General features: G+C 39.5%; 1 protein-coding gene and 1 pseudogene across 1 annotated transcript; both read left to right on the forward strand.

Moving 5' to 3' along the window:
* Positions 1 to 6502: 6502 nt before the first annotated feature.
* Positions 6503 to 7568, forward strand: LOC145075894 (uncharacterized). The gene is made up of 3 exons (XM_079021974.1): positions 6503 to 6817; positions 6917 to 7043; positions 7150 to 7568. The coding sequence occupies exons 1-3, from the start codon at positions 6503 to 6505 to the stop codon at positions 7566 to 7568; spliced, it is 861 nt and encodes a 286-aa protein (XP_078878100.1).
* Positions 7569 to 7829: 261 nt separating this feature from the next.
* LOC145075895 (uncharacterized) lies at positions 7830 to 17356 on the forward strand (annotated as a pseudogene).
* Positions 17357 to 24768: the final 7412 nt, after the last annotated feature.

Raw genomic sequence — 24768 nt, forward strand, 5'->3', positions numbered from 1 at the left:
TTAGTTGATAGTGACCAGTATTTTGTTGTGGATTTGTTTGATGATGGGTATCTTAGAAATATCTTTTGAGCTGATGGTAGATCAAGAGATGCTTATACAAAATTTAGAGATGTTGTTGTGTTTGATGTCACTTATACGACTAACAATTTCAAGATGCCTTTTTCTCCATTTACTGGGGTGAATCATCATGGGCAGTCTATACTTTTTGGTGGAGCATTTCTTGAAAATGAAAAGGAAGAGACATTTGAATGGTTATTTGAACATTTCCTCAAATGTATGTTTAACAAGTATCCGAAGGCAATTATAACAAATCAAGAAAAAGCAATGGGAAATGCAATAAAAAAAGTGTTTCCAAAGACTCGGCATCGTTTTTGTTCATGGCATATCATGAAGCATGAAACTGAGCACCTTCAATCGTATGTTTCCCATTACAGTGATTTTCAAGAAACGCACAAACAATGGGTAAATAGTGACACCATTGAACAATTTGAAGCAACATGGGAAGTTATGCATAGTAAGTATGAACTGGAAAGCAATAGTTGGATTAGTGACATGTATAACCAACGTATACATTGGGCTAAACCCTTCTTGAAGGATACTTTCTTTGTTGGTATGACAACAACCGGGCGAAGTGAGAGTATCAACTCATTTTTTGATGAATTTGTTAATTCAAGGACCATGTTGAATGATTTGATGTACAATACGACAAAGCAGTTGAGTCTCGAAGGACTGCCGAAGAAGATGAAGACTTTAAGACTATGAACTTAAGGCCGGTTTTTTCTTCAGTGCATCCAATCAAAGAAAAAGAAGGTCAATGTTATACTAGAAAGATGTTTGATACTTTCAAAAAAGAATGGACTGAAGCTATTACCAATTTGACTCATGAGACTATAGGAAAAACTACAAAAGAAAGCACATACCGAGTTGGGCAATTAGATGTTGATAAAAAAAATATTGGCGCATTGTTAGCTTTCGTTCTTTGGATCAAGTCAGTGTCATATGTTACTGTGCTAAGTATGAGACAAATGGGATTTTATGCAAACATAGCCTATACGTGATGAAGAAGAAACATGTTAAAGAGCTCCCGAGTCACTATATTTTACCACAATGGACCGTTAATGCTAGGTACAAACTGGGCAGTGCTAGTATCGGACTCGGAGAAATGAATAATGAAAACTGAGTTAGTGCCTACACACTATGGTGTGTCCATTCAAATTTTACTAAACTAATTGAACAAGCAAGAGACTCCCCTTTAGAGATACAAAAAGTCAATACACTATTGATAAGTCCTTTAGATGACCAAACAAATCGAAAGAAATCTATGTCTTTGGAAAATGCATCTTAAGGTTCTTGTATGGGAGCTTCGCAAATAAATATGATGCCACAATTATCTGTCCGCGATCCTCTTGGTCTATCTCCTACAAAAGGGCGTCCTAAAATTGCTAGAAGAATCAGATCTACTTTAGAAGCCCCCAAAAAACGTACATGCTCTTACTGTCAAGGATTGGGTCGTTACGCTACTAGTTATTCCAAAAGAAAGGTACTTTTAATATTAATTTACTTTTTCATGATTTAGAACTCTAATAATTATATTAACAATATTTCTTTTACATGTATCGGGCAGATGAATCGTTGGAAGAGACATATGATAAGATGTGTTATTTTTGTGAGCAAAGGAAAATTCGATATGCTTATTCTGTAACGCTCTAAAAGTTTCAACCAATTTAAACTCTTCAAAAAAAACCCATTTTCATTAAATCATTACAAAAAGGTTTTCAATTCACTTATTATCAGAGTATTCCCCAGAAGCATATCATAAAACATAAAACATGAGGAGCAGTGCGATCACGCCTTTGCCTTGCCATGGTCTCCTGAAGTACCTGAAACAATACACTGAAACTGTAATCCCGAAAGCTTAGTGAGTTACCCCCAATATACCAACCACATATACCATACACATATCACATAACAGAACATAGAACAGAACAACCATTCACATCGGGTCTACTGTGTAACTGGTCCGCCTTACCGGGCCTTCAGTACACCTGGTCCACCCTCCGAGTCTAGCCATATACATCGAGTCTACAGTGTGATTGGTCCGCCCGCACCGGGCCTTCAATCCACCTGGTCCACTCTCTGAGTCTACAGTATGACTGGTCCGCCCGCACCGGGCCTTCAGTCGGCCTGGTCCACTCTCCGAGCCTCGGCACATTTGGTCCGCCCTCTTGGGGCCTACAGCCTATCCGGACCGCTCGCTGGGCCTTCGGAATATCCGGTTTGCCCTGGGTATGTTGGCCTACAGCACAAAGCAGGTCCCGCCTCAATCCAACCCCAGTCAAACAACCATGTGCACATAAACATATAATCACATAACAGTTCACAACATATCAACCGATCTAGCAGATCACATAACATAGCACATCCCTACCAGGATACCGACCTAACCGGTCACTAGCATAGCATCATCCTATAAACCAGGATATCGACCCTAACCAGATCTCTAAGATATACCATCCTAACTACCATGATGCAAACATATATCAAGCAATAACACAACAAATACTCGGATTTCCATCCGACAAAGGGTCGGCCTTGGTGCCTTAGACCTTGTCGATATAGTGAGGATAACTCACTTGCAATTGTCGACTGAAGAATAAGATCACGCTGCTCCAAACACCGATACGAACTCCTCCACTGGTCAACACCAAATCACTGAACTCAGTAAATACCAACAATTACTAAAATACCCCTGGAAGTCAACTGGTCAACTCTTGGTCAAAGTCAAAGTCCTTAGTCCAAGTCAAACTTCCTGACTGACTCTACTCGCCGAGTCAACCCGATGACTCGTCGAGTCCCTATGCTCTGAGAACCCCCATATCGCGACTCAACTCGCCGAGTCAACCTGATGACTCGTCGAGTTCCAATGCTCTGAAAACTCTCATGTCTCGACTCGACTCGCCGAGTCACCCCGAGACTCGCCGAGTCCAAGGATCTTCGAGTCCCATCCTGTTCAACTCACCGAGTCGTCCCTCGACTCACCAATTCACGACTTAACCAGAAAAGTTAGGGTTCCTCGACCAGACTCGCCGAGTCCAAGGCAATCTTCAACAGACTCGCCGAGTTGTTCTTCCAACTCGTCGAGTTCATGCTCATGTTCATACTACTCTCCGAGTACACCCATATGACTCACCGAGTACCTCTAGTTCTTAATCCATACAATGGCTTTCTAAGCCATGCAAGGGCTCCAATCTATAGATCTACTCTTCTACAACCCACCCATCATGTAAAGTGGCAAACTTTACGTGAATCCAAAGAGATCTAAGCATAAAACACTCTAGGGCTAGGGTTTAGGACAAAAGGGCTTCACCAACAACACTTGGGCATAAACTTTATGATTCTCTGGATCATTAACAGCCTAGATCTGAGGTAGCATCCTTAGATCTAACTCCAACTCGAGATGGACCTAATTTATGCCCCAAAACTCCACAAATAATAGATCTAGGTGCACAAAAGCCTCAAGAACAGATTCTTACCTCCAATGCAAGCTTTCTCTAGAGTAGATCTCGGATCTAGGTCCCTTCCTTGCTGCAATCCCTTTGCTCTTCAAGATTTCCTTCCTAATCCACTTATCCAAGCTCCAAAATTGCACTCCAATCTCTTACTCACGGCTATTAGGGTTTCTGGAACTCAAGGGAGGGTAAAGAGGCTGGGGAGAGGGTATTATGTTCTTTATATAGTGCACAACCCCCGGGATTAGGGTTTTCTTCATTCAGCACCAACTCGCCGAGTCCACTCATGCGACTTGCCGAGTGAGTCACTTAACACGCGACTCGACTCGCCGAGTCTATCCATCGACTCGCCGTGTCGACCTTCCTTATTTACACTTTAGCCCTTCAACTATACTCCTAAATTTCCGGGATGTTACATATTCGCATTTTTGACATTCTTTTTTGGTTAACAATGTATGAAAGTAGGATTTCATTTTGGGTTAAAAATACAACTTTGCTGCAATTTTGGGTTAAAAACGAAAGTATGTTGTCATTTTGGGTTAAAGTTGATTTAAGAAAAATCTAGATAGTTTTCTTCACATTCTGTTTTTTGTGCAATTACATGTTAATAACAACTCAAAACTGTAAATTAGGCTACCATAATGGGTTAAAACTAAAAAAATGATGCTATTATGTGTAAAAACTGAAAATATGTGATCATAATGGGTTAAAACTGAAAATACATGTCAAAACTGAAATTAGGCCGCCATAACTGGTTAAAACTGAAAAAACAATGCTATTATGTGTAAAAACTAAAAGTACGTGATCATAATGGGTCAAAATTGAAAATACGTGTCAAAACTGAAATTAGGTTGACATTGTGGGTGAAAAATGAAAAAAATAATGATATTGTGAGTGAAAAACGAAAATATGATGCTATTGAGGGTCAAAAATGAAATTATGATTCTATTGTGGGTTAAAAACGAAAATATGATGCTCTTGAGGGTTAAAAACAAAATTATGATTCTATTGTGGGTGAAAAACAAAAATATGATGCTATTGAGCGTTAAAAACGAAATTATGATTCTATTGTGGGTTAAAAACGAAATTATGATGCTATGTGGGTGAAAAACAAAATTATGAGGGTATTTTGTGAAAAAAACGGAAGTACAATGGTATTATGTGAAAAAATAAAATTATGAGGGTATTTTGTGCAAAAAATGAAAGTACTATGCTATTTTGTGAAAAAACAAATTTATGAGGGTATTTTGTGAAAAAAACGAAAGTACGATGGTATTTTGTGAAAAAATATAATTATGAGGGTATTTTGTGAAAAAATGAATGTACTATGCGATTTTGTGAAAAAAAACGAAATTCTGAAGTTATTTTGTGAAAAAACGGAAGTATGATTGTATTTTGTGAAAAAACTAAATTATGAGGGTATTTTCTAAAAAAACGGAAGTACGATGGTATTTTGTGAAAAAATAAAATTATGAGGGTATTTTGTGAAAAAAAATGAAAGTACTGTGCTATTTTGTGAAAAAACGAAAGGTAATTTTGGGTTAAAAATGAAAATATGATGTCTTTTTGGGTTCAAAACGAAACTTTTCTACAATTTTGGGTTAAAAATGAAAGTAGGCTGTCATTTTGGGTTCAAAGCAAAACTTTTCTATAATTTTGGGTTAAAAATGAAAGTAGGCTGTCATTTTTAGGTTCAAAATGAAACTTTTCTACAATTTTGTGTTAAAATAAAATAAGGCTGTCATTTTGGGTTCAAAACGAAACTTTTATGCAATTCTAGGTTAAGAATGAAAGTAGGATGTCATTTTGGTTAATGTTGTGTTAATCTACACATAAGTTTGATGGTTTTTAAAATTGTTGGACGATTTTGCCCCTGTCCCAAAGATGGTAATCCTCAAGAACTTAAGGATTGGGATGTTCAAGTCACATAAACAATAAGACCAAAAGCAAAGAATCTCAATTGCTAATTTTGATTAAAAATGATAAGTATAAGTACATTTCTCATTTTGTAAAAAAAAAAAAATGACAAGTACACTGCTATACAACAACCACTTTTACAATTCTAGAGTTCCTACAATTCTAGAGTTTTTACAATTCTTCAAGTTTCAAAAATCTTTTGTTTTTGAGAAATGCTAATCATAGGCTCTATTGAAGCTACAAGCACTTTATCATGAAGAGAAGGCAAAAATTCCAACAAGGCTTTGCAAATTTTACTTTGCACAAAGTTTGTTTTTGTTAAGATCCTTTGATCCCAAATCTTTTGAGCTCTTAACATGTCCATCATTATGCAAAAATGATTTCCAGATCATGGAACCTACAACAAGGGTATTTCAGTCATTAGTGTGCAAAAATTAGCAATATACTTATTTAGAAAAATGAAAACTACTTATTTATCTTTAGCTATAATCATCTGAAGATGTTATTCTTATTTTTATGTCATAATAATTACTTTAAAGTAGAGTATATTTTTGTTTTGGATAACTGGATGTTGCTATGCAAATTCCTTAATTTCATTAGTTCCGGTAGCAACAAATAACATATATCAAAATCACAATCAAAAAAATTTGTTTTATGACATTAAATCTTGGTTTAAAAAAGCACAACAGAGATGTGGGGCGAAGCGACCTACATGATGTGAGGTGATGCGTGCGCATCAAAGCGCATCCTGTGTCTGGCCCATTTGACTTAGAAAATAATTAAAATCTAATAAAGCCCATGCAAATGCAATTGTTTAATTAGCAGCCGACCCTACTTCTACCCTAGAGACGTGTGTATAAGAATACTAACAGCCACAACATCATGATCACACGACAAAACTTTTCTTCTCTTTGTCATTATCGATGAGTAACCTCTTCCTTTTCCCTCCTCTTTCATGATCCACCCTCTTATTTATTGATCTCACGGTTCATAGTTAGCACTAAGTCACTAACATTGCTCAACATTCTCTTCTTCTCTTAAGTCTTTACATTCTCTTCTTTTAAGTCTTGACAATCATGGCTGCTAACAATGATTCGTTGGATCACAACATTGATCCTGCAAGAAAGTACAGTGTGAAAGACCCTATGAACATAAATAATTTCACTTGCAACTTCTATTCTAAAGTCACCAAGGGAGGTGTAAGCCGTATGAAAGAGCACCTTGCTGGAGGTTTTACAAATGTTCTTGCATGCCAAAAATGTCCGAATCATATTCGAAAAGAGGTCAGGGATTATATGAAACAGAAACAACAAATGAAGGAGAGCATTCAAATGGTATCAAGGATGCAAGACTTCGATGATTATTATGGAGACGAAGAAGAGGAAGAATGTGTTTAAGTAACAGGAAAAAGGGGTGAAGGTACCAGCAAGCAACCACCCAGAAAGAAACCAAAACAAAAAGGGCCGATAGATATTGTTTTCACTCCAAAGCCTGAAGATGCACTTAAAGGTAGAAAAGATGGGAAAGGAGGGAAACAACAAACTATAAATGACGTGTGTCGGAAAGAACTACGGGCTAAAGCATGCAGGGAAATAGCAAAATGGTTTTATGATGCAGGTAATTTTTTTAGAGTTATATATTTTGTTATTCTGTTTCTTAAAGAGTTAAAGTTAATATACATGTTCTGATTTATTGATGTTATATATGTTGATTTATTGTGTAGCCATTCCTTTCAATGATACAACCTATGACAGTTTTCATGTCATGGTCGAAGCAATTGGACAGTTTGGTCCTGGGATGAATCCCCCAAGCATGTATGAGTTAAGGGTTCCCTTGTTGAAAAAAGAAGTAGCCACAATTCAAGAAAAAATGGTAGACCACAAGACCGAGTGGGCTCAAAAAGGTTGTTCAATAATGTCGAATGGCTGGCGTGATTCGGTGGTGCAAAAAGATATAATAAACTTTTTAGTCAATTCACCACGGGGATCTATTTTTGTTAAATCCATGGATGTGTCAGAAGTTTCAAAGGATGCAAACTTGTTGTTTGGTGTTCTTGATGACATGGTTCAGGAGGTGGGAGAGTCCAATGTTATACAAGTGATCATAGATAACGCATCTGATTATGTTAAAGGAGGTAAATAATAGATACTTAACTCTAAGTTTAAGTGTCTAACTTTCTTTATTTTATTCGTTATTTGTTTATTTTCAAGTTTATTTGTTGTGAACTTTGCAGGGAAGTTACTGGAAGCCAAAAGACCACACCTCTATTGGACTCCATGCGCGACACATTGTATTGATCTTATGTTAGAGGACATTGGAAAGAACATCCTTCAAGTGAAAAGTTCTTTGAAGAAGTGTATGTTGGAAAATGGGTACATATATACCCATGTTGCTATTGTTAATATGATGAGGAACTTCACCAATCAAAGAAACTTGCATAGACCAGCTATAACCAGGTTTTTGAATTGTGACTCTTAACAGTTGATTAACCATTCATTATTTTTGTTGTGTTTAATATTCAATTGTTGCATTAATTGTAGGTTTGCAACATCATTCATCACCCTGTCATAATTTCACAAGCAAAAAGACAACTTAAAAAAATGGTTTTGTCAAAAGAGTGGAATAAAAGCAAGTGGGCCAACGATGCAACAACAATCAAGATTAAAGAATATTTCATATCAGACACATTTTGGAGAAATATTTTGTATTCTCTTAAGTTGACAGGACCGCTTGTTAAGGTCCTTAGAATGGTGGACGGGGAGAAAAAGCCAGCTATGGGTTATATTTATGAGGCAATGGACCGAGCCAAGGAGACTATCTCAAAATCCTTTCTCTACAAAGAAAAGGAGTATGAGAAAGCTTTTAAGTTTATTGATGACAGGTGGCAATGTCAACTTCATCGCCCCTTGCATACAGCTGGACATTACCTAAATCCAGAAATCTTTTATGCTAACCAAGCTGGCACATCTTGTGAAGAAGTTATGACGGGATTATATGCATGCATCGAGCAGTTGGTACCAAATTTGAGTATGCAAGATAAGATTACGGAAGAATTATCTTTATATCAAAGTGCTCAAGGTTTATGTAACAGCCCGAAATCTCAGGTATTATTAAATTATGTTTTTGGGTGGTTTAAGAGGGGACTCGGCGAGTTGGAGCCTAGACTCGCCGAGTAGGATCGCAGACTTGGTCGCGGGATCGCGACTGGACTCGACGAGTCCAGGTATGGACTCGGCGAGTCGACGCTGTTTAGCGGAAACCCTAACCGTTCAGGTTTGGGACGTATAAAAGGGACTCATTGGCCGTCATTGTTCGTTTTAGCCTTCTGAGAAGAACCCTAAATCGATTTAGTGCAGCTGGAGCAAGGATCTTAGGCCATTGTTGGTTATAGAAGAGTGGTTGTGCAAGGAAGAGAAAGGATTGGCTAAAGGAGCAGCAAGGGGTCACATTCTGAGGATTGGGAATACAGAGAATACATCATCCAGGTAAGAATTCGTGTATGCTCTGCTATATTGATGTATTTATGAAATTAGGGTTTATAGAACCCATTTAGTGATTAGATGAAGTAGTGCCTTGTTACCCAACGACTATAATCTTGTAGTAGGACCTTTAGAGGTCCAGAAGGCCCCATGCATGTGTATTTCGGGACGAGACCTATCTCAGGAAGCAGTTACTCGTCTGCATGGCATGGACTCGCCGAGTTGTTCTTCAGACTCGGCGAGTAGCTTGAAGATTTACTGGGACTCGCCGAGTTGTTCTTCAGACTCGGCGAGTGGAGTCGGGGTGGCCCCGCGATTCTTCCAGGAGTAACTCGTCGGGTCGAGGAGGGTACTCGACGAGTAGATAAGGAATCTCAGAAAGTTGGAAGACGTCTAGACTCGCCGAGTCGCCATGGTACTCGCCGAGTCTGGTCGAGTTGACCGTTGACCGTTGACCAGAGTTGACCTAAGTCTGACTTCTTAGGGATAGTCACACTTAGAAGATATAAGTATTAATGAGATATGTAATGTTATAGGGAGGTTGTAGCTCGTCGGTTGTGCACGAGTCATTTCGGGATTTGCTAGCGTTCAGCTTTTACGAGGTGAGTCTTCTCACTATACTGTACCCGGAAGGGTTGACTGTGTGACCGGAAGGTCAGATATGACATGTGATATGTATGCTATATGTGGTAAGTTATTTGTTATGTGTGCTATGTATGTTATGTGGGCCGGAAGGCAATATGTTATGGGCCGGAAGGCGATTATATTATGGGCCGGAAGGCGTTGTATTGAGGACCGGAAGGTCAGGGCCTGGAAAGGCGTATGTGCGTAAGTGTATATTGGGGAACTCACTAAGCATTTATGCTTACAGTTGTTATGTATGTGTTTCAGGTACTAGCGAGAACCGTGGGAAGGCGCCGGCGTGATCGATACACACTGAAGAATGTTTTATGATCTTGGGATTTTGAATATTTGTATTTGACAGAATACTTAAACTATTCATGCCTTGTTTTAAATGGAAATAATTATATTTTAAAAATGAAAAATTTGTTTGAAAATTTGAGTTGTTACAATTGGTATCAGAGCCTTGGTTTGAGGGATTCGGGTGCACCTTCGGGGGTAACTGAACTCAAACCGAGGATTTGAGGAAACTTTTCAAATAAAGGCATAAACTTTTGTAAATGGTTTTGTGGTAAGCAAGAAAGAAGCAGTGTGTACGATCAGTCAGCGCCCGAACGGTAAAGATCCCCAAAATACCTTACAATATTATATGATGTGAATTGTTATGCATGCTAGAAGACTAGGTATTCATGATAGGACTAGAGTGGCCTGATTTGTGATGCCTTAGTCTAGGGAAGTTTGCTTATATGAGATGCTTTGCTAGTATGCGGGTAGATAGTGCATATCAGAAGTAGAGTACTCACTATCCGAAGTTTGGGGAGGAGGACTTGGGATGAACACTGATGTGGTGTGGTCGGTAGTATTGGGCCCGTACTACCGAGGACACCGGGTCAGTGGGAGACCCAAGTAAGAATCCCTGGATATCGGGGACGGGGTAGGGTTGCGTTATCGAGTGCAATTACACTTGATGGAGACTCTGATAGTTTTATGTTGTATTTCAGAGACACCATGGTTAGACCACGCCACGGAGCGAGTACGAGCGGTGTGAGTGACGAGGATATTCGTCAAATGATTCACGAGGAGGTGGCGGCGGCGATCCGGGCTGAGATCCCGGAGATGTTTGGGTCTATCAAGACCACCCTGATGGAGACATTCGATGAGCGGTACGCCGCGTTGACTGAGGCTGCAACCGCTGCAGCTACCGCAGCTGTGGCCGCTGCTAGGCCACAGGGGGGTGACTCGTTGCTGTTCCGAGAGTTCAGCAACACGAAGCCACCAGAGTTCGATGGGACGCAGGATCCGATTGCTGCGATGAGGTGGATCGCAGATATAGAGGGGTGCTTCTACACTTGTTCATGCCCGGAGCACCTGAGGGTACGGTTCGCTTTGAACCAGCTCCGTCTGGGAGCAAAGGACTGGTGGAAGTTCGTGACGGCGAACTTCACTTTGGCAGAGATTGCGGCAGTGACATGGGAGGGGTTCACTACCATGTTCAGGGATGAGTACGTTCCTCCGGTGGAGCGGGAACGATTGGTTCAGGAGTTCTTAACCCTCAAGCAGGGTACTGACTCAGTGGCAGCGATCACGCGGAAGTTCCATGAGAGGGCGATGTTTTGCCCCGAGCTGGTGGCCACAGAGCAGGCTCGGATGAGCCGGTACTTGGGTGTTCTGAGGAGGGAGATCCGGGAGTTTGTGTCAAACTCCACTTACCATACTTTTACTGAGCTTCAGGCGAATGCCAGGAAGCGTGAGATCGAGTTAGAGACTCAGGCCAGGGAGGAGGCCGAGTCTCAGCAGGCAGACCGGCGGCCGGCTCAGTCTCAGCCGGCGGCCAAGCGGATCAAGTCCGCCGATTCGAGGACGGGAGGTTCGAAGAACCGAACTTGCGTAAAGTGCGGCAAGGGTCACGATGGGGCGTGTCGAGCCGGTGCTTGCTACAAGTGTGGCAAGGAGGGGCACATTGCTAGGGAGTGTCCCAAGGGATTTACGGTTTGCTTTCATTGCAACCAGACCGGCCATCGGAAGGCCGAGTGCCCTCAGCTTCGTCAGGGATCTGCACCTGCTGCCAGGACTACTGAGACTCGACCGGTGAAGGTCGAGGCCCCGAGGGCTCGTGGGAGAGCCTTTCAGCTGACTGTGGAGGAGGTCCGCGCTGCGCCCGATGTTGTGGCAGGTATGTCGTAATTCATGTATTTATTTTAATGTCGATATGTTATGCTTATGTTATTATGCGCGTAGGTACCTTCCTTGTGAACTCTGTGCCTGCCTTAGTGTTATTTGACTCGGGTGCTAGTAGGTCCTTTGTGTCCTTAGCCTTTAGTCAGCATATCGGCGTTAGTCGTGAGTCGTTGAGTCGACCTTTGAGAGTTTCTATAGCTGACGAGAAATCGATTTATGCCACGGAGGTCCTTCGAGGATGTATGCTAGAGATTTTCGGGGTTGAATTCCCGATTGACCTGATTCCTATTGCGATGGGTGACGTCTGTGTTATCGTGGGCATGGACTGGTTGAGCCGATTCGGCGCTGTCATCGACTGTGAGCGTCAGTTGGTGACCATACGAGACCATAGAGGGGGAGTTCTTTCGGTGTACGGTGAGGGTACCCGTTCAGGATCAGCTTTTTGTTCGGCCGCTAGGGCGAGGCAGTGTCTACAGCGGGGCTGTAAGGGTTTTGTGGCGTATGTGATGGATACGCGGGAGGTTTCCGAGAGACCGAAGTCAGTTAAGGAGGTCCCTGTGGTGCGTGAGTTTTCAGATGTTTTTCCCGAGGAACTGCCGGGAGTACCTCCTGTGAGGCAAGTAGAGTTTGGTATCGATCTGGTTCCGGGGGCCGCGCCTATTGCTAAAGTGCCCTATCGTCTTGCACCTCCAGAGATGCAAGAGTTGTCCTCGCAACTCCAGGAGTTGCTGGGAAAGGGATTCATTCGGCCGAGCAGCTCGCCTTGGGGAGCACCTATTCTGTTCGTCAAGAAGAAGGATGGTTCACACCGGATGTGCATTGATTACCGGGAGTTGAACAAGCTAACGGTCAAGAACCGTTACCCGTTGCCGAGGATCGATGATTTATTCGATCAGTTGCAGGGAGCATCTTGGTTTTCCAAGATCGATCTGAGGTCAGGATACCATCAGGTGAGAGTACGGAGTGAGGACGTCCAGAAGACAGCGTTTAGGACGCGATATGGGCATTATGAGTTTGTGGTGATGCCTTTTGGACTCACCAATGCCCCGGCTGTGTTCATGGATCTCATGAACAGGGTATGCAGGCCGATGTTGGATCGGTCAGTGATTGTATTTATCGACGACATTCTGGTGTATTCGAGATCTAGAGAGCAACATGAGGAGCATTTGAGGGAGGTCCTGGAGGTATTGAGGTCGGAGAAGCTTTATGCAAAGTTCTCCAAATGTGACTTCTGGTTGCGGGAGGTCCAGTTTCTAGGACATGTGGTTAATCAGAAAGGGATATTGGTCGATCCGGCCAAGGTTGAGGCGGTGATGAGTTGGGAGGTGCCGAAGTCACCCTCTGAGATCAGAAGTTTCCTTGGGTTGGCAGGGTATTATCGGAGATTTATCAAGGATTTCTCCAAGATCGCAGTGCCACTCACCAGATTGACCCGGAAGGGTGTTGCATTCTCATGGGGGCCCGAGCAGCAGACCTCCTTTGAGACACTTCGCCAGAGATTGTGCGAAGCCCCGGTATTAGCTCTCCCAGAAGGGATGGAAGATTTCGTGGTATATTGCGACGCATCGATTTCGGGATTGGGTGCAGTGTTGATGCAGAGGGGTCATGTGATAGCTTATGCGTCGAGGCAGCTGAAGCCTCATGAGACGAGATATCCCACGCATGATTTAGAGTTGGGGGCAGTAGTGTTCGCTCTCAAAATTTGGCGTCACTACTTGTATGGGGTTCGATGTACGATATACACGGACCATAAGAGTTTGAAGTATTTGATGGATCAACCCAACCTAAATATGCGTCAGAGGAGGTGGTTGGATGTGGTCAAGGATTATGATTGTGAGATCCTGTACCACCCAGGCAAGGCTAATGTGGTAGCCGATGCATTGAGCCGCAGGGCGGAGAGCACTCCATTGCGAGATGTATGCTTGAGACTGACTGTGATGACTCCAGTATTGGACGCTATTCGTGGGGCCCAGGCAGAGGCTGTGCGACCAGAAATGCAGAAGAAAGAGCGGGTTGTGGGGTTAATCTCAGAGTTTGTCAAGGATAGTCGAGGCCTTATGACGTTTCAGGGTCGGATTTGGGTACCGTTCGTGGGCGGTACGCGTATTACGTTGATGGAAGAGGCTCATAGATCGAAATTCTCGGTCCATCCCGGTGCTACAAAGATGTATTTGGATTTAAGGAAGGAATATTGGTGGCCCTGTATGAAGAGGGACGTAGCATGGTTCGTTGAGAGGTGCTTGACCTGCCGTAGGGTTAAGGCCGAACACCAGAGACCGCATGGCAAGTTGCAGCCATTGGAGATCCCCGAGTGGAAGTGGGAACAGATCACTATGGATTTTATCACCAAATTGCCAAGGACTGCTAGGGGAGTTGACGCAATTTGGGTGATTGTGGATAGGTTGACGAAGAGTGCACACTTCCTTGCCATCAGTGAGAGTTCTTCAGCGGAAAAGTTGGCGGAGATATACGTGAAAGAGGTGGTATCTCGGCACGGGGTGCCGATCTCGATTGTGTCAGACCGCGATGTGCGCTTCACTTCCAGGTTCTGGAAGAAATTCCATGAGGAGCTGGGTACTAAATTGCATTTTAGTACCGCATACCATCCCCAGACAGACGGTCAGAGCGAGCGGACAATTCAGACGCTGGAGGACATGCTCCGAGCGTGTGTGTTAGACTTCGGGGGTAGTTGGGATGCGTATTTACCATTGGCAGAGTTCTCCTACAACAACAGCCATCATTCGAGCATTGGTATGCCACCTTTCGAGCTGTTGTATGGTAGGAGGTGTCGGACCCCCATTTGCTGGGGAGAGGTGGGACAGAGAGTGATGGGCAGCACGGAGATCGTGCTCCAGACGACAGAGCAGATTCAGCGAGTGAGACAAAGGTTATTGACTGCCCAGAGCCGACAGAAGAGTTATGCAGACAGGCGCCGATCCGAGCTTGAATTTCAGGTCGGCGACTTCGTTCTCCTGAAGGTCTCTCCTTGGAAAGGAGTGATTCGGTTCAGGAAGAGAGGCAAGTTGGGGCCCCGGTATATTGGGCCATTTCGTGTGATTGCAAGGATAGGTCGGGTAGCCTACCGGTTGGAGTTGCCAGCAGAGTTGGGTCAGATCCATGACACTTTTCATGTGTCGCAGTTGAGGAAGTGCATAGCCGATGAGTCGGCAGTGGTTCCATTGGAGGATATTCAGGTGGATGCGAGCCTGAATTACGTGGAGAGACCAGTGGCTATCAGGGATCGGAAGATCAAGGTTCTGAGGAACAAGGAGGTACCTCTGGTGTTGGTTCAATGGCAACACCGTAAGGGATCGGAAATGACTTGGGAGCTGGAACGTGAGATGCGGGAGCAGCATCCGGAACTATTTGCAGAGTGAGACTTCGAGGGCGAAGTCTAATCCAAGTGGGGGAGAGTTGTAACAGCCCGAAATCTCAGGTATTATTAAATTATGTTTTTGGGTGGTTTAAGAGGGGACTCGGCGAGTTGGAGCCTAGACTCGCCGAGTAGGATCGCAGACTTGGTCGCGGGATCGCGACTGGACTCGACGAGTCCAGGTATGGACTCGGCGAGTCGACGCTGTTTAGCGGAAACCCTAACCGTTCAGGTTTGGGACGTATAAAAGGGACTCATTGGCCGTCATTGTTCGTTTTAGCCTTCTGAGAAGAACCCTAAATCGATTTAGTGCAGCTGGAGCAAGGATCTTAGGCCATTGTTGGTTATAGAAGAGTGGTTGTGCAAGGAAGAGAAAGGATTGGCTAAAGGAGCAGCAAGGGGTCACATTCTGAGGATTGGGAATACAGAGAATACATCATCCAGGTAAGAATTCGTGTATGCTCTGCTATATTGATGTATTTATGAAATTAGGGTTTATAGAACCCATTTAGTGATTAGATGAAGTAGTGCCTTGTTACCCAACGACTATAATCTTGTAGTAGGACCTTTAGAGGTCCAGAAGGCCCCATGCATGTGTATTTCGGGACGAGACCTATCTCAGGAAGCAGTTACTCGTCTGCATGGCATGGACTCGCCGAGTTGTTCTTCAGACTCGGCGAGTAGCTTGAAGATTTACTGGGACTCGCCGAGTTGTTCTTCAGACTCGGCGAGTGGATTCGGGGTGGCCCCGCGATTCTTCCAGGAGTAACTCGTCGGGTCGAGGAGGGTACTCGACGAGTAGATAAGGAATCTCAGAAAGTTGGAAGACGTCTAGACTCGCCGAGTCGCCATGGTACTCGCCGAGTCCGGTCGAGTTGACCGTTGACCGTTGACCAGAGTTGACCTAAGTCTGACTTCTTAGGGATAGTCACACTTAGAAGATATAAGTATTAATGAGATATGTAATGTTATAGGGAGGTTGTAGCTCGTCGGTTGTGCACGAGTCATTTCGGGATTTGCTAGCGTTCAGCTTTTACGAGGTGAGTCTTCTCACTATACTGTACCCGGAAGGGTTGACTGTGTGACCGGAAGGTCAGATATGACATGTGATATGTATGCTATATGTGGTAAGTTATTTGTTATGTGTGCTATGTATGTTATGTGGGCCGGAAGGCAATATGTTATGGGCCGGAAGGCGATTATATTATGGGCCGGAAGGCGTTGTATTGAGGACCGGAAGGTCAGGGCCTGGAAAGGCGTATGTGCGTAAGTGTATATTGGGGAACTCACTAAGCATTTATGCTTACAGTTGTTATGTATGTGTTTCAGGTACTAGCGAGAACCGTGGGAAGGCGCCGGCGTGATCGATACACACTGAAGAATGTTTTATGATCTTGGGATTTTGAATATTTGTATTTGACAGAATACTTAAACTATTTATGCCTTGTTTTAAATGGAAATAATTATATTTTAAAAATGAAAAATTTGTTTGAAAATTTGAGTTGTTACAGTTTATTTGGTTTTCCAATGGCAATAAGACAAAGAAAGTCAAAAGCATCTGCTAAGTGGTGGATATCTTTTGGGTCTTTAGCCCCTAAATTGCAAAACTTTGTTGTACGAGTCCTTAGCCTCACATGTAGTGCTACAAGTTGTGAGAGAAACTGGGGAGTCTTTCAACACGTAAGTTCATGGATTTATGTTATTATCTTTTCATTTGTTTACACATTGTTACATGTCTAATATTATTTAACTCTTTCACGGTATTTTGTATTGTTGTAGCTTCACACCAAAAAACGAAATAGATTGGCACAAAGTAGACTAAATGATATGGTCTATGTGAAATTCAACCGTTCCTTGAATCTTCGATCCAAAAGAAATGACAAGGCTGATCCTATCCTTCTAAATGAAATAGATGAGAGCAATGAGTGGTTGTTGGGAACAATGGAGCAGTATGAAGCTGATAATATAGTGTTTGAGAGTGAGGATTTGACTTGGGATGTTGTAGAAGATGCATCTGGGGAAATGAGCCTATCTATTCAACAAGAGGAGCTTTAAAAGATAAAGGAGTTGCTGGAAGTAGTACTAGTAGGCCGCCTGCACAAGATAAAGGTGTTGCTGGAAATGGTAGGCCACCTGCATGTAGTAGAAAGTCACCTTATACACTACCACCTGAACCTAGTAGACTTGTGTTGGTGGATGAAGAGATAGAAGAAGATATTGGATTGTCTTGTGACGAGGTCGAGGAGGTAGATTATGAGCTCGGGTTTGATGAGGGTTGATGACAGTTGATTATTATATTTGGTTTCATTTTGCATGAGTATGGTAAACTTGCATTTTGCTTTTTGAGTTTTAACTAATCACTGTCAGGTTTGTTTTCAGTTTGCATATGGCATGAATTTTGGAATTTGGTTTCATTTGATATGTTTAATGTTTATGGTGTTTTCGTTTGTTATTGGTAAACATGAATTTTGCTTATATATAGTAATTACTACTAGTGCGCCACACCTACGTGATGCGCTCGCAATCGCATCTCGCAATACACATCGGTCTCCGGGACCTAATCGCAACGGAGCGCAACACGCTTTTTTAAACCAAACATTAAATCTAAGAAAAAAAGGTGAAGATCATTTGCTTTCTTACATCAAAGAAATTTTAGCTCAAGACATTAAGTCATCCTCTTAACAAACATCTTGGAAGCACAACCAAAAGGCTCCTTAAACGCAAATTTAAAACAACAATTCATCAGAAAAAACATAGTGACAGATAATCCGAAACTTTCTGCCAAGGTCAATTTAGGAATTTGTTTTCAAAGGTGCAAAAGGGAATACATATGTAACGCCTGTAGATCAAGGCTAGTCAATTTAGAGACGATAAGCGTCAAAAAAATGAATTTTTGATGGAAGATTATTTATAATGAATAATCTTAACTAAGTTTTAGTATATGTTACAAGGATTCCGTACATATAAAGAACGTCAAAATCCGAGTTATAACGAAGAAGTTATGACCTGTCGAAGTTTCGCGACAGAACCGGCACGACACAACGCGACGTAAAAAGTGAATTTACGTTAGAGTGATATTTAGCCTTAGAAATCTAAATGAAAGTCATAGAATACGTTAAACCGTGAGCGTGCATAAAAAGAACGTCCAAATCTGATTTCGTATGAGGAAGTTATGATTTTTCTAAGTTTCGACTTAGCGGTATGCAGCCCGAATACTCGATTTGAGATCGAGTGGTTTATAGCCGAAACAATCTAAACAAGAATCAAAGATCTCGTTAATAGTAGTAAAACGATAAAAAGATAGGCGAAAACGGACGTCAGATGAAGAAGTTATGAATTTATATCGAAATTTTCTTGTTTCAGCCTACTAAAAATAAATAATAAAAACAAATTCAAAATTAGCCGACGGAGTCTAAACAAAAGTTGTAGATCATAGTCTCACTTACGCGGGGATATAAAGAACGTCGAAAACGGAGTTCGTATGAGGAAGATATGAATTTTTGAAGTTTATTAAATATTTTCGGTATTTAATTTAAATATAAATTCCAATATTATCCAGGGGGGGGGGGGAGTCATCGGTCTTATCCCCATTACGCCCAGCGTAAATTGAAGTTCCAGCCCCCTATATAAGGATGTCGAGGGCAGCCGAGTTCTTTGCTCATTTCTTCCCTTTCTCTCGCGTTTTTGCATCGTTTTTCGTGCAAGAATTGTCCCGAAGCCTCGGTATCATTCCCGAGCCCCGAAGCAAGGCCTGAGGCCCCGAAGATCCCGAGAAGTGAAATTCCCGAGCCGAAGCTCTGCCCGCGAGGAGCCCGGTTTTTGTGAAGATCTTCCAGATCTACCGAAGAATACTACTTTTACAAGCCGTAGTGCTGTCCAATCATCTTCTGATCAAGTGAGTGCATAGTCACTTTCATCTTACACATAGATATGATGTATTTTATAAAATACGTGCTATGTGTATATATATTGTTGTTTATATGTGTGAGTGTGTAGTCACTTTCTTCTTATACATAAATATTAAGTATTTGCTATGAAATACTTGTTATGTGTATATATTGTTGTTTATTTGGAGTGAGTGTATAGTTACTTTCTTCTAACATATAAATATAAAGTAATAGCTATGAAATACGTGCTATGTATTATGTATTATTTGTCTATTTGAGATGGGCTTGGAATTGATGTTTTTATACGGGTCTTAAATGATTTAAATTGTGCTTGTATTTATATCTACAAAAATGTTGGGTAGAACATGGGTAGATGGAATAGTTGGTGACGATGCGACTTCGTGCCTATTAAGTAAAGCTTTGGTGACGATGCGACTTTGTGCCTATTAAGTAAAGCTTTGGTGACGATGCGACTTCGTGCCTATTAAGTAAAGCTTTGGTGACGATGCGACTTCGTGCCTATTTGATAAACCTTGGTGACGATGTGACTTCGTGTCTGTTGTGTAAAAACCGGTGACTATGAGACGTAGTGCTTGTTGTGTAAACCCTGGTGACTATGAGACGTAGTGCCTATTGTGTAAACCTTGGTGACTATGAGACGTAGTGCCTATTGTATAAACCGTGGTATCAAATGGACTTTGTGCCAACTCCTTAGGTAAATCCTTAGGAATGAATGAATGAAGGATAGTTGGTTCTTAGGGTAAACCCTTGAGAAAATAAAGGAGATATGGGGAAGGGTATTTGGGTTGATTGTTTGATAATTGAATATAATAAATGTATTATTGTGGGTTGAAAACCCTATATGCTCACCAGGCTCCCAAGCCTGACCCACTCAGTTTTCTTTGCATTACAGGTAATGACACAAAGGTATAAATTGGTGGACTTGACGAAAGATTTTGGATTATAGATCAGTAGTTATAAATAACCGTTGTAAGGTCTATTTTATATTGTTTAAGCTTTTGGTCTGTATCGGAACATGACATCTCGAGGTTTTATTATTTAATGAAAATACATTCTCTTTGAGAAACGTTTTGATAAATTTTATCATATTTTATTTTGGGAACAAATTCCACAACTCTTTTAATCAAAGGATTACTCTGATTTTATAAAACGAAACATAAACAAATCGGTCTTTTCTGGCCGTGAAAATGGGGATGTCACAACATATATCAAAGCTACATGAAGAATGTAGTTAGAAATCTTACTTTGCAGATTGTTATAACATGTATAAGTTGGTGCACAATCAAGAGAAACATCCATATGTGAGCAAGATCCAGGATATTTGAAGTCTTCGTATCATGGGAGACTTTACGTTGATGGTTGTAATCAAAAGAATAGCTTAGATTACTTCCAAAAACAAAGGTGGAATTACCATCATGAACAGAATCTACATTATACTCTTGCTTCTTTAAGTAATCACAGCTTCCTGCTCGTTTAATATCCATGATGTTCGTTTCATCATTAAGTTTCATGTTTCCCTTGAAGTTGGATCTTTTTTGCATGAGTTCTATATGAAAGATTCCATAGACTTCACTGTTCCCAAACATTATTCAACTATCTACATTCCAATGCTGCAATTTTTACCTGTTAACAAATAAACAAAAGTTGAATAACATGTTGGCATTATGTCGAACACCTGGTGGGTGGAAGTTAAAATTTTCATAATTCCCCTGTATCAAAACATCAACGATATTGCCAAGTCTACCACATACTTCCCAAAAATCCCTAGATGTCATAGATGTTAGGAAATTCATAATGTAAATTGTTGGACTTGCATGAGAAAAATGTGCCTAAGAATTCCCAGAATGCCCCAATACCGATTCCCTGTTATGCGATCCTTCCAATATCGATTCCCTATTATGCGATCCTTGTGGTGTGATTCTCTTTTATGTGGAACCTCCTTCCAATTGCTATCTGCCTTCCACCGATCATAAATAGCCGCATCCAAAAACACAATTTCACCCAAATCAGGTGAAAGGCGTCGAACATGAGATGTTGAAAAAAATGAACCTCCTTGAATCCTTGAAGCCGAGACATAAAACGAAAAACATGTTGTAGGGATTAATCATGAATCAATGTTCTCTGGAAATGATATTATGAACGAATCAAGTGTTGTGATAAATAATATCAGACAAATCCCTTTTAAATGACACAATTTTTAGTTTTTGTAAACGTGAATAAGGAAGAATAAGGAAACGTGAATAAGGCGCAACAATTTTTTTTTGGAAATTGTTTTTTTTTAATTAGTTCACTAATCAGAACTAGGCAATTTTATGTATAGGATACTTATGTTTATATACCCTTAAGGGTATATTCACTTTTCTCATATTTGTTATGATATTAGTAGTATCTAATTTTTTAAAATTCAAAAAACTAGCAATCTAGGGTCTCCGATTAATCTATGTGTAGTTAATTGATCTCTTAATCGTAATCCGCTGACTAGCTAATGTCAAGCGATTTTTTACAACATTGATATCATGTTTGTCAAAATCGCGATCCTAAGATCCTACGATCCTAGAAATGAAAAACGATCTGGATCGTAAACGGATCGTATCTGGGGTTGGATCGCATGTAGGATCGTAAGATCGTAGGTAAGATCGAGTTTCGATCCGATCCTACCTTCTCTTTATTTATTTATTTATTTTTTTGCAAATGAAAATTATTTTTACCACTCTATGTCGAGATCCGGTCCGATCCTACCTAATTTTGTGAGACTGTGATACCAATTTTTTCTAGTTAAATATTCTAATATTCTAGTGTTTATAAAAATTAAATACATGTAATATTCTAATATTCAAAAACAATAATTTTAACATATTTTACATTAAAATATTCTAAAGCATATAGTGTTAGAATATATTGCATATTCTATTTTTACGAACAATAGAATATTAGAATATTTTAATAAAAATATTTGATCTCACGGTCTCACAAAATTATATTGGTTTCATATATATATATATATATATATATATATATATATATATATATATATATATATATATATATATATATATATATATATATATATATATATATATATATATATATATATATATATATATATATATATATATATATGGAAAAGTTTAATAGAAAACCATAATTATTGGTTCCTCAAGGAACCAAATCTTTTTTTCAAGTTTTGGAATTTATTCTTTATCGAAAAAAAATCTAAAAATATCAAAATTCATATATTAACATTGTAAATGTGAAAAATATTTTTCGGATTCACCGTGTGAATCCGGATTCACATTGTGAATTTTCAAAGATTCATATTGTGAATTTGACGATTTTTTTTTTTCGAATTTGATATCTTTGAAAAAATGATAAAAAGTTATGAATTTCTGTATTTTTAGTTTTCTTTTTTTTGATAAAAAATAAGTTCTAAAATATGAAAAAAAAAAAATTGGTTCCTTGATTCTTTGGTTAATTATGGTTCTCTATTGAACCTCACCCTCTATATATATATATATATATATATATATATATATATATATATATATATATATATATATATATATATATATATATATATATATATATATATATATATGTGTGTGTATGTGTGTGTGTGTGTTAAAAGTAGTTTTCATTAAATAAAAATGTGGAAAAGCAAATATAAACTATAAATAAAAGGGTCAAAATTGTAATATTTCAATCAGCGTGTCTTTGTAGATAAGAAAATGAAAAAAAAAAATATTAATATATTAATAAAATAAACTGAAAATAAACAATCAGTCATATCATAAAATCAAATTTAATCATTTTCCTAGCCTATCAATTACTGTGCAGATAAAATCCCCCCGTATTAATCCACAAATTGTGAGAAATGATAAAAGTACGAGAAAAAAAATAAATTTAGCCAGAAATAATAAAAGTACGAGAAATATATTTTTTTTTGTTAATCTCAGTAACTTTTAAGATTTAAGCAAAAATTAACCATTTAACCCAAAAAGCTTTCATTTTCCTAGAGACACACATGAAAATACCAATATATACTTGCGAAAACACAAAATTACGTTGGTTTTTGCCATTTTAGTTGGGATATTTGTATTTTTGTAGAGGTCTCTACAAAAAATATGGGGTTCAAAGTTTTTCCATGTAAAAATCTAAATTATTATATTTTAACTTTATTTCTAAATTAAAATTCTCACACACCATTCTCAAACACTTACGCCTCGTTCCCGAGTTTAACAAAAGAAAAGAAGAGAAGAGAAAAGAAAGTCACGAGAGAAAAAAAGAGAAAGGAAAGGAAAACAAAATTTTCTTTTGTGTTCCCGAGTTGGTGAGAAGTGGAAGGAAAATGAATCATTTTCTTCTTTCTTTCCAAATCCTCCCAAATCGGAAGGAAAGTTAGGAGAGAAAGTGATCCTCTCATTTCCCTCCACTTCCTTCCAATTCTCTCCTTTAATGAAACTCGGGAACACCAATTTTCTTTTATTTTCTTCTCATTTCCATCAATTTCCTTTTCTTTCTCTCCTTAAATTGAACTCGGGAACGGGGTGTTAAATAAGAAGCTCAATCAAAAAACAAATGTGCGTTCAAAGTTCATATTTAAAGGTATTGATTTTAAGTTCATTTATTATGTTTAAGTTTATTTTAGTATTGATTTGTAGTTGTAACATTTTTGTATGAACACCTATAAAAATATCGTTTCTTAATGAAAAATAACATCTGTGCAAATGTTCATGTGAAAATATGTCAATTTCTCGGTAAGATATGACATTTTCGAGGTTGTTTCTATGAAAATGTGATATTTTCTTGAGAAAATGTCATATTTTATTAAGAATTTGAACAATTCTTGAAATATCATATTTTATTGAGAAATTATCATAGTTTATTGAAAGATATCATTTTAACAGTAACACCAAAATCCCTACGAAAATGAGATGTTTTACTTAGAAATCACATTTTGTCAAAACCCCCTATAGAAATATCCGGTTTTTTTTTTTCGAGAAACCGTATAATTTAAATGGACTAACACATAGTGTTAAATAGTAACGGGTTTTATGGCATTTGAGTTGTTAGCAAAATAAAAAAAATGATGACATTTGAGTTGTTAGCAAAATAAGAAAAATGAAATAGGGAACGTCTGAGTGGTGATGGGTTGGAAACATGAGGTGTTAGTACAAAACCATAAGTATAAAGTCAAAGTTATTTTACATGCGTACTAAGGACTTATATATTAAAACTTTAATGGAATGAATATTTGATATGTAAATAAATTGCCCTTAAACGACAAAATATGTATAATGAAGAAATCATTAACAAAAATAAGAAAATGAGAAATATGGAAATTTATTTTAAAAAATAAATAAATAAGCATCCTACCTTGAGGCTATGGAAACTAGACGAAAATGGGCCTTGAGTATGTTTCATCGCCTTCATTTGATTCGGGTAAGTCAAAGTAAGGACTCTGTTTTTTTCAAATACCAGACAGGAAAGAAGTCGAAAAAAATTTGCTTCAGGTAGTCGAAGCAGAAGAAGATATCTTTTCCCCTTAAGGAATGAAAAAGATCATCTTTTTAAAAATGAAATAAGACGTGTTCTTTTGGAAGAGCCCTTGGTCCTAGTCTTAAAGAGGAGGAAACCGGCAAGAGCAAAATAACAAAGAGCAAAGAAAGCTAAGCGACCAGAGAGAGCATCATATAGCGCGAAAAAAGTCTAAATACAATAAAGGCAAAGTGCGAAGCTTGTAGTCCGTTCCTTTCCCAGCTATTTTATGTGTTTGACTCAACATT

Source organism: Lactuca serriola, chromosome 9 (assembly GCF_051521515.1).
Source record: "Lactuca serriola cultivar US96UC23 chromosome 9, Lser_US96UC23_V15, whole genome shotgun sequence".
Lineage (NCBI taxonomy): Eukaryota > Viridiplantae > Streptophyta > Magnoliopsida > Asterales > Asteraceae > Lactuca > Lactuca serriola.